Genomic DNA, 19,571 nt, shown 5'->3' on the forward strand with positions numbered 1-19,571 from the left:
GAAAACATGAACAAAATTCAAATATTGAATCCTTTATCAAAGTGACTTATATATGTAATCACCTCTTGCATTTGGTCATAGAGCATATCAAGGTAGCATTAATGTATACTGTTTTACAAACATTAACAAGATTTGACAAAAAAATAGCTTGGTCCAAATCCCTCCACTTGAATCTTCAAGTCCAAACATTAATTTTTAATATGCAAATTAGTAGTTCAAAAGCAATGTAAATAAACACATATATGTTCACAAAATATTACCTCTCAATAGTATATATCAAAACATATTAAGTTCCAAAACCATAAATATAAGTGTATCAGGTTTATAGTCTGATTTAAGTGTATCCCTAACGAGAAAATATCTCTAGTTCACGACAAATGCACTACCGAGAACTGCCATAGCTTGAGGACGAAGACTATCGGTTACCATGACGCTACACTTGACATCATGTGACTTAGGTAGCAAGTAAGCTTTCAAACCCGAAACAAGCTCTAACAATTCCATCAACGACTTGCACGGGCCTTCAAACAAGTCTTCACTACAAAAAGATCTAATATCCAGCTTCAAACACTTCAACTTCTGAAAAGATGAACATCCATTCAGCGGAAACAATGTGAGTAGATGAACAACTGGCGAGACTAGCGTGAGCGATCTGGCATTGCGTAAAGTATTAAACAACATCAGCAGATCATCAAACATCATCCTTTCTTGCTCTGGGCGGCATCGACCATTGAAGCCAATGACTGCTGTGTCAAGAATAGGAAGACCGTCGTGATGTGTTATCAACTGCGGGAAATTACTCCCTCTCCACTCGAAATATCTAAGCTTTGAAGTTGTGAATTCGCAGTGTTTGACATGCCTAATCGTGTGTGAGAAGGTAAATTCTGAAAGTTTTGGAGCGTGTACATTTAAAGCATTCCCTCTGTTCTAAGGCAACAACAATCTAATCTTAACTTGTCTAGCTCCGGAAACCCTGAGAATGGATCAAGTTCCGTAATAAGCACCTTTTCAAGATACAAATTGGTGAGATTCTTAAAAGATCCTGATCTTGGTTTCAAAAGTGAACAAGATGCGCCAAGTCGGCTCGCTAACTTCAAGCTTGTTAGTGAATCCGATGAAGTATGTAACTCGATCGGCCATTTCGGGCACTTGATGTATGCTTCCAATTCTTTGACGCCGTGCGAGAACGCGTAATCAAAAGCCTTTTCTAAACTCTTGGGACAGTATTTTGCATAATGTTGGAAGGTTAATCTGTCCAACTTCACTGGTTGACGACGTGATAAAGCATCAAGCACAAACTTATCGAAAGCTTCAACGTTCCTAAATCCACTGGAACTGAAATTGAGAACCGGAGTACAAGTCCATGTAGAGACCCATGATTTCGATAGCACCATTGTTTGAACAGCTTGCCTGGCGTCAAGACAAGAAAGAATGCGAAGCTGCAAGGATTCCGGCATGTCCGATAGCCTGTCCGCCTCGTTACATGACCTTCTAACCGCCATGTCTCTCCTCCCTTTCTACTGTCTACAACAGTTCTAATAAATAATATCAAGAACAAAACTAAATCAAAACAACAAGCAGATAGATAGATATCAAATGGCAATCAAAATAAGCTGTTAGATTTTGTGAGTGGGTTAGCAGTAACCGAGCCGTTAACCGAAACCGAATGGATCATCGGCCTTTTTGTAGCCTCAAATTAAGTGAATCGAACCATTCATATATTTCTAGCATTTATACATATTTGATGTGTTAGTCACAAAACCAACCAACCCAGAAGTGGTCAATGTAACTTTTTTCTAACCAAGGACCGAACCCATTTTAGTTTTTAGAACGGCTTGTCAAACGGGTCTTAGTCGTCGAACCTGACCCTGGACCCAATAATTTTAGTATTTGTAGGACCCAGAAACCGACCCCATATAATTTTAGTATTTTTAGTTGATGGTCACCCTGTAAAGTTACAATCTTTCATGATTAATAAAAATTACAAAGTTTCAGCAATTGATTTATAAAGCTATAATATTTCTTGTGTTTACAGTACAAGCTAGGATTATGGTTTTCGGACATAAAGATATAAACCTGAATCGCAAGCTTCGGAGCTCCAATTTCAGCAATTTGACAATCGGTCAAGATTTTAGGGTTTTAGGATTATGTAACAAGTTTAAGATTTTTTACTTACTACTTTTGTTTTTAGAAACATTGGATCACTTTTGTACTAATAATTTGATGATTTAATTATTATTATTATTATTATTGTCATTATTTTACGGTTTTAAACGGGGATAATTATGGGTCCCGCTGGAGACACCCATGCACCCTTTAATTGGCCGCGTATAGTACTATACGCCGTATTTTAAGGGGTGTTTGTCTTACATGGTGTACCCGGTAAGCCGTGTATAGTGTGTTATATGCGGCCTATAGGGTACGACTGACAACCTACGACTGCTTTTGACAGTCCTAGGTTGTCATATCGTACCCTATAGGCCGCGTATAGTACTATACGCGGCCTATTGGTCAAATTTGAATAATTGAGCTCACCAGCTCCCCCTTTCTTCTCTTTATTATATATACATATGCACACACAAATTCGCCATCACCTTTCGAGAATCAAAACCAAAAAAATAAAATGTGGTGGTTCGACAATATGTTTCCTGATAACGAGGAGAAGCCCGGATGCGCACATAGTATAAACAATACTAGACATAAAACATCAACACTAATATCCTTAGAAATCCGGTTTTATACACCTCTAGTTAGTATCCAATGATACTTAAACAACTTATTGATGATCATGAACGACTAGGATTCTTAAAATTGATGATTAATTTTTGTAGGGAATCCCTAAGATCACCAGATTTTCTGATATACCAAAAGTTTATATAATTTATTATTTTTTGTGGTGGTCCCACATTTTTTAATGTTTTTACTTTTACTTTTGTCTTAATTTATCACCAGTAAGGCTAATTTAATCATTTCACACGCACTTAACTACAAAAAACCAACATCCATCGATTTTGCAGTTCATGGTTGTAAATGCAAGAGTCTGCATAAGCCGATAAAAATAATGATAATTTCCTAAACCGAAACAAACCAAATTCATCAACATAAAATACTCAATTTTTACAAAGCTAACGGGCTTTTCCAATACTTTGACCCAAGGCACGGGTCAACAGACGAACAATGGTTCACTATTTGTTAAAATAATAAGGATAACTAGATAAACCCATAGGTGGTGGCGGCCCTGGGGTTTCTTTGCGTGGTGTATACCGAGTGTATCCCATTTGAGGTGGTGGGATCAGGTAGGGCAGAGGAGGGGCGGCAGGTGGTGGTGGCGGCGGTGATGGTTGATGACAGTAGGGAATGACACCGGGATAAGTGTAGCCAACATTAGGGTTCAGGTTCAGGGTCGGGTTTGGGTTTGCTGAGTCTGCATAACCGGCCATGTGTACAGGAACCATTCCTGCCGGTGGTTGCATTCCTACTTGTGGATGCACGCCTTTGTTCTTAGAGTTGTCAGCGAGTTTTACTGTAATACTCCTACCCTGCATTACATCAAATTAAATTTCATATTATTATTTCAACTACCACAGCAAGGTTTCTATAAGGGGTGTTTGGATGTGTTTTGTTAAATTGATTATCTGCTAAATAATCATATGATAAGTTAAACACCGAAACGATTGATTATCCGATTATTACAACTCCAAAGGGTAGAAGTACATCCACATGATATTTATTATGGTGCGTTTTACTACACGTATGGATTGTATCGGTACCAGTACTGAAAATACCGATACCGAATGTCTCAAAAAGTGGGTACCAAATCCATCGGTACCGGTAGTCAGTACCAAATGCTCATCCCTAGTTGTTACAACTATTATACGGATTATAAAACTCAATATCACATAATCAACTTCAAAACACACATCCAAACACCCGCTACTATATAATGCTAGATTTTGAATAACTACTTACCCCCAAAATCTTTTGTGGATCGTCAATAGCCTTCTTTGCAGCCTCTATAGTTTTGTAAGTAACAAAGCCGAACCCGCTAACAAAGCATACAAAAAGAAATAAGAATTCACTTTAAAAAGTACCAACAAAATTCATTTTTTTTGTATTATTCATAAAAGAAATTTTTTAAAAAAAAAGGTAGCACTGTTAACCGATAATATCTTTAGATATTATTGGTTTATTATAATTGTATTATCTTGTATCTTGTATTTATGAGTTTGTTAGGTTTGTTAGGCACGTTTCCTATTTCACCTCTTGACTTTGTACTATATTAAGGGGTTTACCAAGAATAATGGATATCGAAATATTCCCTCATCTCACATGGTATCATCCTCTGCAGTTTGAAACTTTCATTCTGCCACCATCCATTATCCTTCCATCGGATATCACAGTTTTCCGGTTATGGCAGACCCAAAATCACAAGCCTTACACCCCGTTTACACCGTCACTAACATCCAAAATAAGGTTCGCGTTCTTGATGAGTGAAGGTCTCTTACTCCTCCTGGGTAAAACTTTTCCAGCTCCATGCCAGAGAGGTTACGATGTGTTGAATCATATCGACGGTACGCCAGCCCCTGCCAACACACATGCGGACTACCCCTCCTGGATGAAGATCGATGCGGTGGTCCTCCAATGGATTTACGGGACCCTCTCTGATGACCTGCTTGTTCGGGTCCTTGACAACGAGTCCACTACTCTCGATGCTTGGAATCGTGTCAAAGGAATTTTCCTCAACAAGGGGTCGCGGGCCGCTGCTTTGGAACACGAGTTTACGAACTTGTCTCTCAAAGCTATGCCCTCACTTGAAGCTTACTGCCAACGCCTCAAGGAACTTGCGGATCAACTTGCGGATGTTGATTCGCCGGTTAGTGAACAACGACGAGTTCTTCAACTCGTTCATGGTCTTCCACCGGAGTATGATACTGTGGCCTCGTTTCTAAACCAATCTCTCCCGTCATGGGAGAATGCCTGTAGCATGTTGCAACTGGAGATGTAACGTCAACATGCTCGCGAGACACAAGTCCCAACACCCGTTGTAGCAGCTGCACTCACTGACCACCACTCGACCATTGTTCCACGGGACACCAATAACCGTGGGCCTACCCCTTCACAACGCCGCCCCAATAACAACTCTAGTAAGCGTGAGCACCCAAGATCCGGTAAGCCCAACAATACCCGTGGTTCTGGACCACAAACTCAGCCACCTACGGCCCACCCTGCTGTCCAGCCACCTCCATATCCGTATTGGCCCACTGCTCCATATTGGGCTCCGCCTCCTTGTCCGTTTCCAACTCAAGGATGGGCCCAACCATGGCAGCCCAGACAAGCTCACCGAAACAGTGGTCAAAACAGATCCGGTTCCTCTACAGCTCAAGTGAACCTGGCCGAGTATGACCCAACGGAGCCAACCCAGATTGCTCCTGCGTTTCAGGCTATGACTATGGAACAACCGGATGACCCTTGGCATTTGGACTCCGGAGCCACGTCTCATGTGACCTATGATCCAGGTAAACTCGATACATTTTCCTCGTATTCACCAATATCGTCAATATTTGTTGGAAATGGCAACAAAATTCCAATAATTGGATCGGGCACCGCCAATATCCAAACATCATCCAAACCGTATACATTAAAATCTGTTCTTTTTAATCCAAATATTATAAAGAACCTTATTTCTGTCCGACAATTTAATATTGACAATTGGACATCTATTGAATTTGACCCATTTGGATTTTCTGTGAAGGATTTCAAGGATGGGACGATCCTGAGTCGTCACAATAGTTTGGGTCACCTCTACCCGTTCACCAGCAATGGTTCCACCGCTATTGCGTGTTTTGCTTCCGCTCAAGAGTCTCCTTCATGGCACAACCGACTTGGGCACCCGGGTCAACCCGTCATGGAGATTCTACGTTTAAATAATTTTATTTCTTGCAATAAACAGTCATTTCCTTTTGTTTGTCATTCATGTCAATTGTCGAAGCATAAACGATTACCGTTTTCGGATTCAGTTTCTAAAACTTTGGTGCCATTTGCTATTTTACATTGTGATTTGTGGACTTCTCCTATTTCAAGTCATGCGGGATATAAATATTATATGGTTTTGGTGGATGATTTCACTCAATTTACATGGGTTTATCCTTTAAAATTTAAGTCTGAAACATTCACTAAATTTGTCCATTTTCATGCTTTTGTTCAAACCCAATTTAAAATGAAAATACAATCTTTCCAATGTGATTTGGGTGGGGAATTCAATAATCACTCGTTTACAAACTTTGCCAACCAACATGGCATTCAATTCCATTTCTCATGCCCACATACATCTCAACAAAACGGCAAATCTGAACGGATGATTCGTCGTCTAAACGAGATTATGTTTACATTGTTAACTCATGCTTCCCTCCCTTCCACGTTTTGGGTTGAAGCTCTTCACACGGCCTCTTATCTACATAATATTCTTCCCACCCCACTTCTCCAAAATCGATCCCCAACATCTACTCTATATCTTCGTGAACCATCTTATGAACACCTTCGTGTGTTCGGTTGCGCATGCTACCCAAACACTACCGCGACCCGTACCCACAAACTTGAACCTCGTTCCTCCCTATGCATTTTTCTCGGGTAACCATCAAATTACCGTGGCTATAGATGCTTAGAAATCACAACGGGCAAAACAATATTTTCTAGGCACGTCACTTTTGATGAACAAAAATTTCCATTTATAAACCCCAACACACCCACCCCTAATCATTCATTTCTTGACCCATCTCCAACACTCTTCACCCAACCATCATCATTCTCCCAAAGCTCAGCTATGAATCCACAAACCAACCCATCTGAACCTAACCTTAACAACCCAAACATGCCATCTTCTCAACCCACCTCACCCACATACTCTTCTACAACACCAACCCAACTCTCTACCCCTGTTCGCACTTCTACACCGGCCCAATTCACTACACCAGCTCATACAACTACCTTTTAGCCAACTTCCAACTCCACTGACAATTGAACAGAACCACAATCCGATTCCAATACCTTTCCCACACCCACATCCTCACCTTCACCACCACCACAACCTCTTCCCCCTCACCATATGGTCACACGATCCCAAACTGGCTCCACCAAACCACGTGTCCCGCTCAATTTAAATATAAATCACATCTCTCTGTTACCCAAGTCCCACCTAGCCGCGTTAAATGATCCAAATTGGAAAAATGCCATGTCTAACGAATATGAAGCTCTATTGGAAAATAATACGTGGGAATTAGTTCCGAGACCTGCCGATGCTTCGATTATTCGGTGCATATGATTGTTTAAGCATAAATATAAATCGGATGGTACATTGGAGCGATATAAGGCTCGACTAGTTGTGAAAGGTAAAAGTCAGACAGTAGGTATCGATTGTGAGGATACGTTTAGTCCGGTTGTCAAACCCACAACAATTCGGACGGTTCTCAGTTTAGCCGTTTCTCGATCATGGCCGGTTCACCAATTAGACGTCAAAAACGCATTTCTACATGAAAATTTAAAGGAAACTGTTTATATGTTTCAGCCACCAGGTTTTGTAAATGCCACTACGCCAAAATATGTTTGCAAATTGAAGAAATCACTCTACGGCTTGAAGCAAGCTCCGAGAGCATGGTACCATCGTTTTGCCGGTTTTCTTACAAAGTGCGGTTTCAAAAGTAGTGTTCCCGACACATCATTATTCATCTACAAACATGGGAATCAAAGGGCGTATCTTACTTTACGTAGATGACATAATACTAACCGCCTCCAACGATGCCCTTTTGAGTCGAATTATCAAGTTGTTATCCTCAGAATTCAAGATGACCGACCTGGGCTCGCTTCACCATTTCCTTGGCATCTCTGTTGAAAGGAAGAGCCATGGTTTATTTTTGTCTCAAACCACATATGCTATGGATATTTTATCAAGGGCAGACATGTCATATTGCAAACCCATAACCACCGCTGTTGAAATCGGTTCCAAGCTAAGTGCCACTGTTGGCCCCCCGGTCTCTGATCCGTCTATGTATCGAAGTCTTGCGGGAGCTTTGCAATACCTCACTTTTACTAGACCCGATCTTGCATACGCGGTACAACAAATATGCCATTTTATGCACGATCCAAGGGAGCCGCATCTTCAATTACTTAAACGTATCCTTCGCTACGATAAAGGTACGTTACACCTTGGCCTTCAAATTTCACCATCCAAGTCCTTGAAACTTACCGCTTATTCCAACGCGGATTGGGGTGGTTATCCCGACTCTCGTTGGTCGACGTCCGGATATTGTGTCTTTCTCGGCAACAATCTAATTTCTTGGTCATCCAAACGACAGCCGACCATCACTCGGTCAAGCGCCGAAGCAGAATATTGGGGAGTCGCAAACACAGTAGCTGAAACAAGTTGGGTCCGAAACCTTCTACTTGAACTTCATACACCCGTACGCGATGCCACTATTGTATATTGTGATAACATCTCCGCCGTATACCTATCTGAAACCCGGTACAACATCAACGAACTAAGCATGTTGAGCTTGACATCCATTTTGTCCGCGACAAAGTTCGGATCGGAGACGTACGTGTGTTACATATTCCCGCTGACTATCAATATGCGGATATTTTTACTAAGGGCCTACCGAAGCAATTATTTACCCGTTTTCGATCCAGTCTGTGCCTTCGGTCAACTATGGCTCACACTGTGGGGGAGTGTTAACCGATAATATCTTTAGATATTATTGGTTTATTATAATTGTATTATCTTGTATCTTGTATTTATGAGTTTGTTAGGTTTGTTAGGCACGTTTCCTATTTCACCTCTTGACTTTGTACTATATTAAGGGGTTTACCAAGAATAATGGATATCGAAATATTCCCCCATCTCATAAATACAAGATACATGATAATACAATTATAATAAACCAATAATATCTAAAGATATTATCGGTTAACAAGCACATTTTAATCTGATATTTATATTAAATATCACTTTTGCACAAATAACAAAATAAGATTAAACCTGATATGACTTGTTACTCAACCCGCTCATATTGTTGCCTCTATTAGAAGCAATGGATAACATATGCAAAGTATTTACCGTGATTTATTTGTTTCCTTGTCATATGCAACAGAGCCTTCTTCTATATCACCATGTTTTTTGAAAAACAGAAGAAGCATTTCACTTGTCGTTTCAGGGGACAACCCGCCAATATAAAGCTTCCTTTGTGCTTGATCACTACTACTTGTGGTAGTTACACCTTCACAAGCCAGAGTGCAAACCGCCATTCGACCCTAAACATATATAAAAACGAGCTTTTAGCAAAAAAAGAAAAAGGAAATAATATGCCACCAGCCTATCAAGAGCCATAAAAGTCGACATGCGTAACGAGTTCGAGTAAAAAAATGTGATTTTAAGTGTGGATGGCCCACAAACAATTTTGTATATCCGTATATATCATCGCAAAAATTATGTCATTATCACAAATTACATTCAACCCATTTTGACCATTTGATCTATTCGGCCATTTAACGTGTTAAGACAAGAAACATAACCGAAATCCATCAATTTGTAAGTAAATTGGTCCAAAACTGTCATTTAACCGAAATTTCATCAATCGTTGTCCTACTTCTACTTTCAATATCAATAATTAAAAACTGATACCAAATTACCAATAAATTTCGTAGATTGGTTCTATACTCACAATCATTAATAAAACATAAGATAACATTAAATATAATTCAAAATAATAAACAGATGTTTGTGTCGAAATAGTAGAAGAACAATAAGCAATTATACTTCCATTAGATACAAGTTACAAAGTGACAAGTTATTAACAAAAAACTTATTCAGACTGTTTTGAAGCACTTAAGAACTTGCAGCAGAAAAACGTCTTTTGAAAGATAAACGTGAACCACGTAGCCAACTCTTAACTTCATCAAAATGACCCTTTGATTGTGGTTCTTAAGGTTGCAATAATAACTTAGTAAACAGTTCACCAACATTAAAAAAAAAAAAAAAAAAAAACTAGAACTAGTAGAGAACGAACACGTAAAAGAACAATGAAGACTTACATCAATCAATTTACTTGGTGCTTCAAGAGCCTTCCGGGTCGAAACAATATCTTTATATGTGATAAAACCATACCCACGTGATTTTCCACTTGCTTTATCAATTATGACAGCACCCTCCTCGATTTCACCATGCTCAACAAACGCCTAGATATAAATATATAATCATAACGTTATTAACTGTACTTCATAAACCGTGTATGCTAGATCTTGAAATGTCACAAACTAACATCTTCAAAATACTAAAATCCAATTTAATGCACACATACACATACAACACAAGCATCACAACTAGAGGTGGCAACCCCAACGCCCATTTACATATAAACGTGTCAATTTGGGTAATGCTTTATCTCTAACGGTCAAAAGAGTTGAAACCTCCCAAATCATTTTATTCAAAAAGTACTCTTTGTAATCATATCTAACATACTAATTAATTATTAAAAGATGGACAAAGGGTAATTTTGGACAATCCGACCAGACCCGTTTTGACAAGCACAAAGATATTACACCCATGACTGGACCCGACCAATTTGCCACCTCAAACAACAAGCAATCAACAAAGCACTCACAGCACACAAGGTTTCAGTGGTGGTATTCCAGGCTAAGCCACGAACAAAAAGCTTTCGGTTGGCGGGATCAGCACTCGCAACACTTTTAATTTCTTCAGCAATTGAAGGGTATTCGCACCCGCTTCATTTTCAAACATGCAAACAAGCACACATCTCATCATCATTTCACACTACACTTATTAACCACAAACCCCTTTTGGTTTAAATCAAGATACACATAAATTAGAATTTTATACTAAAAAGCCTGCAACTTTACAACATAAATCTGATAAAAATTAAACCTTTTGGGTGTATCTTGAAAAATAAGCAAATTACGCATTCAGATTACAAGTGATCAACACACCCTAAATTTCCCATACTGAATAACAGATTAGATGTTAATACCAAAAAGTTAGCAAATTTAATTAAGATTAAACCTTTTTGGGTGCAACAACAAACCCAATATTTCTCATGTTTCGAATCACAAATTATGTAACAAATCGAAGAAAAAGATTATGGAATAAAATGTACACAAATTAGATGTAAATATTAAAAAGCATGCAACTTTACAACATAAATCTGATAAAAATTAAACCTTTTCAGATGTAACTTGAAAAACCCTAAATTTCCCAATTCTTGAATCACAAATTATGTAACATTTTATAACAATTTGAAGAAAAAGATTATCAAACAATATACACACAAATTAGATGTTAATATTAAAAAGCCTGCAACTTTACAACATAATTTGGATAAAAATTAAACATTTTCCGGTGTATCAACAAACCCTAAATTTCTTATGTCTTGAATTTCAAATTCTGTAACAGAATAGAAACTAACAGTATAAATCCTGCAAATTTATAACATAAATCTGATAAAAATCCAGTCTTTAGGTAACAAGACTACAAGTGATAACAAACCCTAAATTACCCATGTCTTGAATTAACAAAATTATGCAACAATTTACAACAAATTGAAGAAAAGGATAAATGAAATAAGAAACGTACAGCTTTGATAAGAGATCTACAAGCTGGGTTTTGGAAAGCGGGTCTAGGAGTGAACGCAGCTGTTCTTGTGATAATATGTTGTTAAGGGTAATTTGGCCATTGTTGTTGTTAAGGGTTTTGAGTGTTTGTTCAATGCTTCTTGTTTTGTGGATTTTAACGATTGCAAATAACCTATTTTCAGAATAATAAGTGTTTGTCGGGTCGGGTTACAACCCGGAAGTTGATGGGCCGTGTGTCAAATTGTTAATCTAAAGTTATAACTATAAACCAAAGTGAACACAATACTGGGCCAAACCGAACCTAACTGAGTTGGCTCGGTTTAAAGTATTACCAAGTTTGGGCTGGGCTATATGCTTAGCTTCGTTTGAAGACTTAAGATGAGTCGAGTTGGTTTGGTTTGTAAACGAGTCTGAGTTTGAGTTGACTCTGACCATCCAAGTTTGTTGGCTCAGGACCTGGTCGTGAATAGTTTATTGGTCAAAGACTTAAAACTAGTGATACTGATATGGTTTGTGACTTTTCTTGAATTCAAGAAAATGTTGTGCTTTTCACTTAATCAGTTGTAAAAGAACTTGAAATAAAGAAAATGTCGTGCTTTCCACTTAACGTATCTCATGCCTCAAATTTTAGCGCATGTGTTCCCAAATTTCATATGAATGTCACCTTCATTGCCAATTCGAAACACAGGTCATTTACATTTCGCGTATTGGAAACATCGATTTCTACAAAGCACGGACGATGCTAATGCTAGGATGTTTGTATTCACTATATTCATAGAGTGATAAAGAAAGAAGAGGCTTAATGGCTTAAAGTTATAGGCATCATTTGTTGGCAGTTCGATCTAATAGAGTGGGAGGATATCTTCGGTCTCATCAAAAATTCAAAATGAAGGACAATGACTCACTATCATTTATTTAGGTGTATTCTTTTAAATGTGTAGCAATATAAAATTTTCTGTGTTTATTGTTTTGCTTTCTTTGGATTTGTGAACATGAGTGCCAAGATTTTTGTTTATGTATTTATTAGTATTAGCATGACACTTAAGAGTCTTGACTAATCATATGGGGAATATGAAAGATAGCAGCATGTGTTGTATTAAACAAGTTGTGTTCTTCGCACGCTTAGAATGGACCTTTAAGTCTTTAACCCATCTATTTATACTAAAATATACTAATCCTACTCAAACTTAGCATACAAACTTAAACTTTTAACTTCAAAAAGTAAACTAGATAAATCTAAACATTCAAATTGTTAGCCAAATTCTAATTAACTAAACTAAACTTGTCACGTTAACTCCAATTTTTTTTATCTCGTTTTAAGATTAACTTTCAACACATATTAGGGGTTGATCCATATTGTTGATAAAAATGATCAATGGTTGGACGGTAGGACTTAGGAGTGCATCGTTGAAGTACCAAATACTCAAAACCCTATTTCTAGCCAGTGGTGGAACTAGAACTTCATTACCCAAGGATTATCATAAGGCTTTATTCTCTCCGGCTACAACTTGTAAATTACTTTTAGGGAAACTCAGATTTTATATATAAAAGTTCAATAAATTTTCCTGATCGAGGGGTTAGCAACCCCCCCCCCTCCCCGGGTAATGGTTCCGACCCATGTTTCCAACGTCCACCAATTGGTTCTTTCACCTATCTATCCATAGTCCATATATCCACGCTTCAAAACAATCAACGTCTATCTATGAATTTTCTTGATTCTTTACTTATTATTGGATGATCGTGAGACTTAACAAAAATCTAAATTTTTGATCAATGAAGGAGAAAATCATGTATTAGTCCATGTAAATTAATCCATTATATATAAAAGATAATTAATTTATAAATCAAAACTTCCCACAACACCAAGTCTTAAAACTAGAACCTTTTGGGATTTTAATACCATATTTCACATGAAATTTTTTGAGGTTTTCAATGATATAATATAGACCAAACTGGGGTGTTCATGATCCGATTTTGACAGTTTTTGGATCAAACGTAAGCCAAACTGTTAGTAACGGTTTTTATCATCGTAAACCGAAACCAAACCGTTACTAACGGTTTGGTTTCACGGTTTGGGCTGACTGTGAGTTTATAAAATCCGCATAAATTATAAAATGGCATATGAAAGAAACTGAATGTGTTAATTAAAAAAATTGTATATTTACGTTATTGTAGTTAGAATATTAGAATTAATATGTAGAAATGGAATTAATATGCAAAGGTTACATGTAGAATGGTTTTTGGAAACACATAACAAAAAATTATTAGACTTGATACTACACGGCAATGGAAGCACCCACAAAATCTAATATAATACATATACTTAAATATTTGTAATATAAAGTATATTAAAAAATCTAAAATATATATTGTTAAATCTCACGTTCCGATTTAGTATTATACGGTCGGTTTTCGAAATAAACCGTAGATCAAACCGTTCAGTACAGTTTGGAAATATTGAAACCGACCGACCGAAAGTAAAAGTAAAAACTGACCGCAAAACTAAACTGATGACAATTTTATACGGTTTTATGGTTTGAAACCAAACTATACTCTAGATTAAACTAATTTCCAACATTTTGTTTTTGTTTTTCTTTCTGTCTTTCTCGGAGTTTACAAACGAGTATTACAAGGCCGGTTGATAGAGTTTCCTAAATAACAAGGATACAAAGGATGTAGCTGTTTGTCGTTATACATAGACCACATTAATGTATTTCTACATGCTTATAAAAAGTATATATATAGAAAAAAGTTTGTCCAGAGTTAAAATTATGATTTTTTTTTTTTTGAATTTTTACTAAGTTTTCTAAGAACGGCTGTATTGGATTAAATTAAACACCAACTAGCATGAAGCTAGACGGGTGAAATGAAAAAAGTACATGTTTAGAAGAGGGTTATTCAACCACCTTACCCTAGAGATTTTATATTTTTTCCTACTTGAATACCAAAAAATCGAGAAATAAAATATCAAATAACAACTTTGTGAGTCTTTAAATGATTTTTCAAGAAAACCGTGTCATTCCGAAGATTCCAACTAGCCTATTTCTTTCTTAGCGAAATTTAATTGCCGAATTATTAAGCAAATCCATAAGATCTGAATGGAATCTCACAATCCGGAAATTCAATCTAACAACCCTTTAACCAAATCCCAAATATTTTAACCGATCTACACTCACCAAAAACATAAAGATTTGTTTCTAAACCATTTATACGCAAGGGATGAATTTTTATATATAAAATATAAGAGTTTTCTAGAAAAATATAATTAGTACCCTCTAGTTTAGCCAGTAGAGAAGATGACCTTATTATTGACCACCGATAAAGAAGTTTGATTCCGTTATTGTTCATATTGGGGGAACCTCATTGCATGTTAAGCATTGGCGAAGCTTATGAGGGGATGGGGGTGTCCCGGGTAACCTTCGTTTTTTCGCTTCGTAGGGTAAATTTTCACAATCTTGTCTGAAATTTTTATAGGTATTAAGTTCGATCATTCTTCAATAACTTCGATTATTCCTATAACTTAGCCCAAGCTTCGCAACTTAAACTTATATTATGCATATCATATGATGAAAAAGAAATTTCCATAATTAATGATTTATATTGTAAAGAGAATAAATTAAGGAGAGAGATTTTTATTATTTTAGCGGGCCACGAAAATTCGAGATTATTGTTTGTTACAAACAAAACATAATTTTGTCCTTTTGGTGGTTATGAAAGATTATTACTAGGTGCTTGTTATATGAAAGCCACATTATTGTTTGTTAGTACCTAAAATCCTTCCTCATTTGTCATTTTTTTTCTAATTAATGGCGTCCTTATTTGTCATTATTGTTGGGATATTTGTTTGTAACACACTGTTTCATAATGCAAGAACAAGTCTTAGTTTAGAACAAAACTTTCTTTTAAATGTTGAACAAAAGTATAAAGCTGCCAACCTGGAAAGTACAGAAAGTATTCCAAATTCATCACAAGAAAGTTTTATTTTATTTTTAACTAATAGTTTAATAATTTATGTTGGCAATAGTGCAAGAAGATGAATGTTTAATGCAGAAAGTATATAGATCACCAGGAATTAATAGGTTTTATAAGCAACCTTGAAGGCTAAGTCTATATCCATTTAGCGAGTGTGTCTTGTTAAGTTGTTATAGCTGAGTTATGGAGCTTGAATGATCGTTTTGGAATTTGATATAATGATCATAACTTCTTTCGTTAAATGACCATATGAAATCAACCCTCTTCATTTCTTGTAACGAAATGCGTAATTCTTATTGATTGTAAGAGCTAATTTGTACACAAAATAAGTGTACATATTGAGGCAAATAACACCATTCGAAAAGGAAAAAATCTATATTATTTGTACACAAGATAACAGTATAGTCATCAAGTATAAACACACGCGTTTGAATTCAAGATTATGTAGTCCATTCACAAAAAGCTCTTGTCTTGATCATCTACAACCTTTTTCTTTTTCTTGATCATGTGAAGATATTGCATTTCCTATCACTCTTAAAACACAAATGGATATTTCATCGAAACTCGAGTTTTCTTGATGAAAATCTAGCTTATTTTGGAAGGGAAAATAGTGCTTTCAGAATCATCTTCCAAATTCATAATCTCATCATCGTCATCAAGATTTGTAGAGTGGTAATCATCGGGCGAAGAGGACTTGTTCGCTTTAGGTTGTTGATGTTGATCAAACAACTTCTTTAGTTGTTTTGCTTGTTCTTCTATTCTCATTTGTAAGTTTCTTTGAATCTGAAATATCATTAGCAAATTTTGTTAACAAATTCTTTTATTAACTTTAAAACCAAAGCCTATGCTTCAAACTTTTATAAAAAATTCATAAATAAACTAGAATTTAATTACCTCTAGCTGCTCATGAAGTTGCCTTTGTACAGCAAGTTGCATTTGCAGTGCATCCTTAAATTGCATGCCACTGATGAACAATTCAAGTTTCACGTAAACAAAAGAATCCACATTAAGACGGAAATACAAAAAAATAAAAAACTACGTACGTTATATTTTCAATTTGCGATATGGTATCAATACTAGTTCTCTTCTCAGAATTACCTACACAACAAGAACCTTATTAGAACACAAAAAAGAACCTTAGATAATGAAAAACTAAATAAAATGATTGAAAAGAAAACCATTACCTTATTGCATAAAACCTGGCAAATCATTTTACAAAAGCAAATATATTATAGCTTTTGTAAACATATAAAACTATAATGTTTATAAGAATTATATTTCTTTAAACAAAAAGTGTTTCGCGTTAGCTCAACTAGAATCTTGAACCCGTTTTAAGATACAACCCACCCACATTTTCCCACATTCTACACGAACACGATGATTTAACAAAGTCTTCGTACCTTTTGCAGATTCCGGTAAGTATTTTGCTATTCTGTATTTCTGAAAAATAAACAGAAATCAATCACAATAAAAATGTAAAACCTACTAAAAGGGAAACAAAATTTGTTCCATGATATCCATTACTTGTAAATGACTTTTCACATGAAAAATTGTTAACCCTTCTGAGTCCATCAATTTCAGTATCGCCTTTGGTGTCGCCTCTAGTAAAATAAATAAATATTAACGAAAGTTCTAACACGCATAAAAGGTACAAATGTAACTTTACAAAAAAGTACTTACTTTCAGCACCACCTAAGCAATTCACACACTCCACAAACCGATCATGGAGATCTTGAGTCCAACTGATTCGTGTTTTACTTGGGGCTACACTTCCCGGACTTGTATTGTTGAATGAAACCTGACCCGAAGGCGGTTTAGAATGACCTAATTGCCCCTATAACAAACACAAACATCAATTTATCATAAAACAAATCCAAAAACAAAATAACGTACATAAGGCAAAAACTAAAAGAATTGAATCATAATAATAACTATAATAATAGATAATAATCTTGGCTAACCAAAACTTACACCAAGATCCAAATTTCCATCATAGCAAATAGTAGTTGGCGATTGTCTCCAGTCAGCTGATACATCAGATTCGTCAAGTAGTTTTCTTTTTAGCTCTCTAATCTGATCTTTTCCAGATTGATTAACGCACCTCATCTTGTATGATCTATCATAAGAACTGAAATACCTATTTTCAATACTAGGGTGCATAAAATAACTAGATTTCATCTGGGGTGTAGAAGAAACATGTGTTTCTTCATTAAAAAATCTTTGAACACCATTTTGAGAGAACCCTAAATATCGTTCGGTTGCTAAAAGTGCGGAAGATGGTGATCCAATCTGTTCCATAATTGTCTTACTATAAGGTGATGCTTGTTGTCTGTAACTTATCATCTGTTGTTGTTGTGGTTGATCGTCTTGATAGTTCTGGTTAATGATTTCGGATGGCAAAATGGTAACTCCAACTTGCCATGGTTGTTGTTGTGCACCACCAAAATCTCTAGCATTTAGATTGTAAACCATTTCTTGGTTACAACCCATCTTCTATCAAGAAACAAAGAGACGAAAAAAGAAAGTTTTTTCGATCAAAACTTGCGTCGAATTGTAATAAAGTCTTCAAGAATTCGATCAAGATTCAAGATAAGAACACGAAGAATACGAAGAAAAAAGTTACAAGAATTAAAAAAAATTGTGTCTTTATAATGCTAAAAAAGAGTATGCATTACATTATGAAGACAATGAAGGTCACTTATTAGACACTTCATATATATATATATATATATATATTATTCTGATAGCAGAAATCAACACCCATCCATTTTTAATTCGATGATTCCAACTCATTTTAAATTCAAATGAAATGGTTATAAAAATAATTCTTTCGCTATGCCGTCTTTATAATAAATAAAAATAAATTGTCTTTTGCATGATTCATCGTGTGGTCGATAAAAATTACATATATATGTTTCAGGGTCCGATTGATATATGATTCCTGGAATTTAATTTAATATAATTTAACTTGTGAGATAATAAGAGAATATTAGAGCCAAGGCATCTAATTTATTTTACTATATAATATGTGAATTTTAGCATATATTCATATCTATTGTCATATTTCACAATTTATTCCAAAGCACAAATTCAATAAAGCAAATCTTTAAGTGTGTTAGGTTGAATTAAATCAACTTGATGTACTTGAGATATAAGTGAGTGTAAACACATACACACAATGCTTTTTTATCAATAATTTATATATATTGTTTTTAATATTTTATTATTTTTAGACAAAATGACAAAAGACGTTTTTTTCGTTTGCACGGTTTTTCAATAGACGTCATTTAGCAAACTTAATGACAGAAAAGATCCTTTATGTTCAGAAAACGTTGCACGGTTCGTCCTTTTTACTAACGAGGTTTAGTTTTTCTTGTTAAATTCAGTCATGTGCACCTCATGTAAGGGCAATTTAGTCATTTTACCCCCTCAGGGGCTATTTGTGTGATTGACTTAAAATTTTAGACTTTAAATAAATAAAAGCTTTTTTTCTTTTAACCATCTTCTTCCCCAAATCTTCATAACCCACCATCAACCACCACCCATCATCATCATCCCATCCAAACTCCCACCACCACCGACAAACCACCCACCTCTGTACCCGCCGTTGGACCACCACTACCCTCCAACCGTAAAATAAAAACACACACACTCTCTCTCTCCTCTCCTTCTTCTTTCTTCAACCCACCAACTTCATCCTCATCTCCATTACAGTCCATCCAATCCACCAACCAAACAACCACCATTATGTTCTCTCTCTCGCTTACTAACTTCTCACCACGATCACCAGTTCCGGCCAGCAGCACGGAACCGACGACCACCCCCACCACCATGACGGCTCTATCTCCGGCGACCACAATAACGATCTACTCACTGTTCAGAACCATCTTCGGCGCCTCTCTCTGTTGTGAAATGCCATAAATTGCAAGTATTGTGTTTGTCTCCAACCCTAGGGTTTCGAAATC

General features: G+C 36.3%; 2 protein-coding genes and 1 pseudogene across 2 annotated transcripts; all 3 read right to left on the reverse strand.

Moving 5' to 3' along the window:
- Positions 1-353: 353 nt before the first annotated feature.
- On the reverse strand, positions 354-1,513 carry LOC143612170 (putative F-box/FBD/LRR-repeat protein At4g03220; annotated as a pseudogene).
- Positions 1,514-3,060: 1,547 nt separating this feature from the next.
- LOC143612163 (UBP1-associated protein 2C-like) lies at positions 3,061-12,069 on the reverse strand. Its single transcript, XM_077086211.1, has 7 exons — positions 11,921-12,069; positions 11,636-11,806; positions 10,650-10,770; positions 10,081-10,224; positions 9,107-9,300; positions 3,970-4,045; positions 3,061-3,539 (listed from the first exon to the last, which is right to left on the reverse strand). The coding sequence occupies exons 1-7, from the start codon at positions 12,067-12,069 to the stop codon at positions 3,186-3,188; spliced, it is 1,209 nt and encodes a 402-aa protein (XP_076942326.1). The 3' UTR covers positions 3,061-3,185.
- A 3,884-nt stretch (positions 12,070-15,953) lies between these two features.
- LOC143612166 (uncharacterized) lies at positions 15,954-18,285 on the reverse strand. The gene is made up of 7 exons (XM_077086213.1): positions 17,578-18,285; positions 17,287-17,440; positions 17,131-17,207; positions 17,007-17,046; positions 16,650-16,704; positions 16,501-16,570; positions 15,954-16,389 (listed from the first exon to the last, which is right to left on the reverse strand). Exons 1-7 carry the CDS (start codon positions 18,094-18,096, stop codon positions 16,192-16,194), a joined length of 1,113 nt encoding a protein of 370 aa, XP_076942328.1. The 5' UTR covers positions 18,097-18,285; the 3' UTR covers positions 15,954-16,191.
- Positions 18,286-19,571: the final 1,286 nt, after the last annotated feature.

This window comes from Bidens hawaiensis, unplaced genomic scaffold (assembly GCF_021521415.1).
Source record: "Bidens hawaiensis isolate Kalapana, Puna unplaced genomic scaffold, B.hawaiensis_p1.1 tig00033826_1, whole genome shotgun sequence".
NCBI classification, from domain to species: Eukaryota; Viridiplantae; Streptophyta; class Magnoliopsida; order Asterales; family Asteraceae; genus Bidens; species Bidens hawaiensis.

Bases quoted from the DNA above. Each gene is read 5' to 3' on its own strand.
- LOC143612166 (XM_077086213.1), bottom strand. From the start codon at position 18,096: ATGGGTTGTAACCAAGAAATGGTTTACAATCTAAATGCTAGAGATTTT. The intron at 17,441-17,577 runs GTAAGTTTTGGT...TGTTTGTTATAG, and splicing joins ATGGAAATTTGGATCTTGGT to GGGCAATTAGGTCATTCTAA. The intron at 16,571-16,649 runs GTACGTAGTTTT...ATTGTTCATCAG, and splicing joins TCGCAAATTGAAAATATAAC to TGGCATGCAATTTAAGGATG.
- LOC143612163 (XM_077086211.1), bottom strand. From the start codon at position 12,069: ATGGTCAGAGTCAACTCAAACTCAGACTCGTTTACAAACCAAACCAAC. The intron at 11,807-11,920 runs GTATTGTGTTCA...TTCTGAAAATAG, and splicing joins GTTAGGTTCGGTTTGGCCCA to GTTATTTGCAATCGTTAAAA. The intron at 4,046-9,106 runs GTAAATACTTTG...ATGCTTTGTTAG, and splicing joins AAGGAAACAAATAAATCACG to CGGGTTCGGCTTTGTTACTT.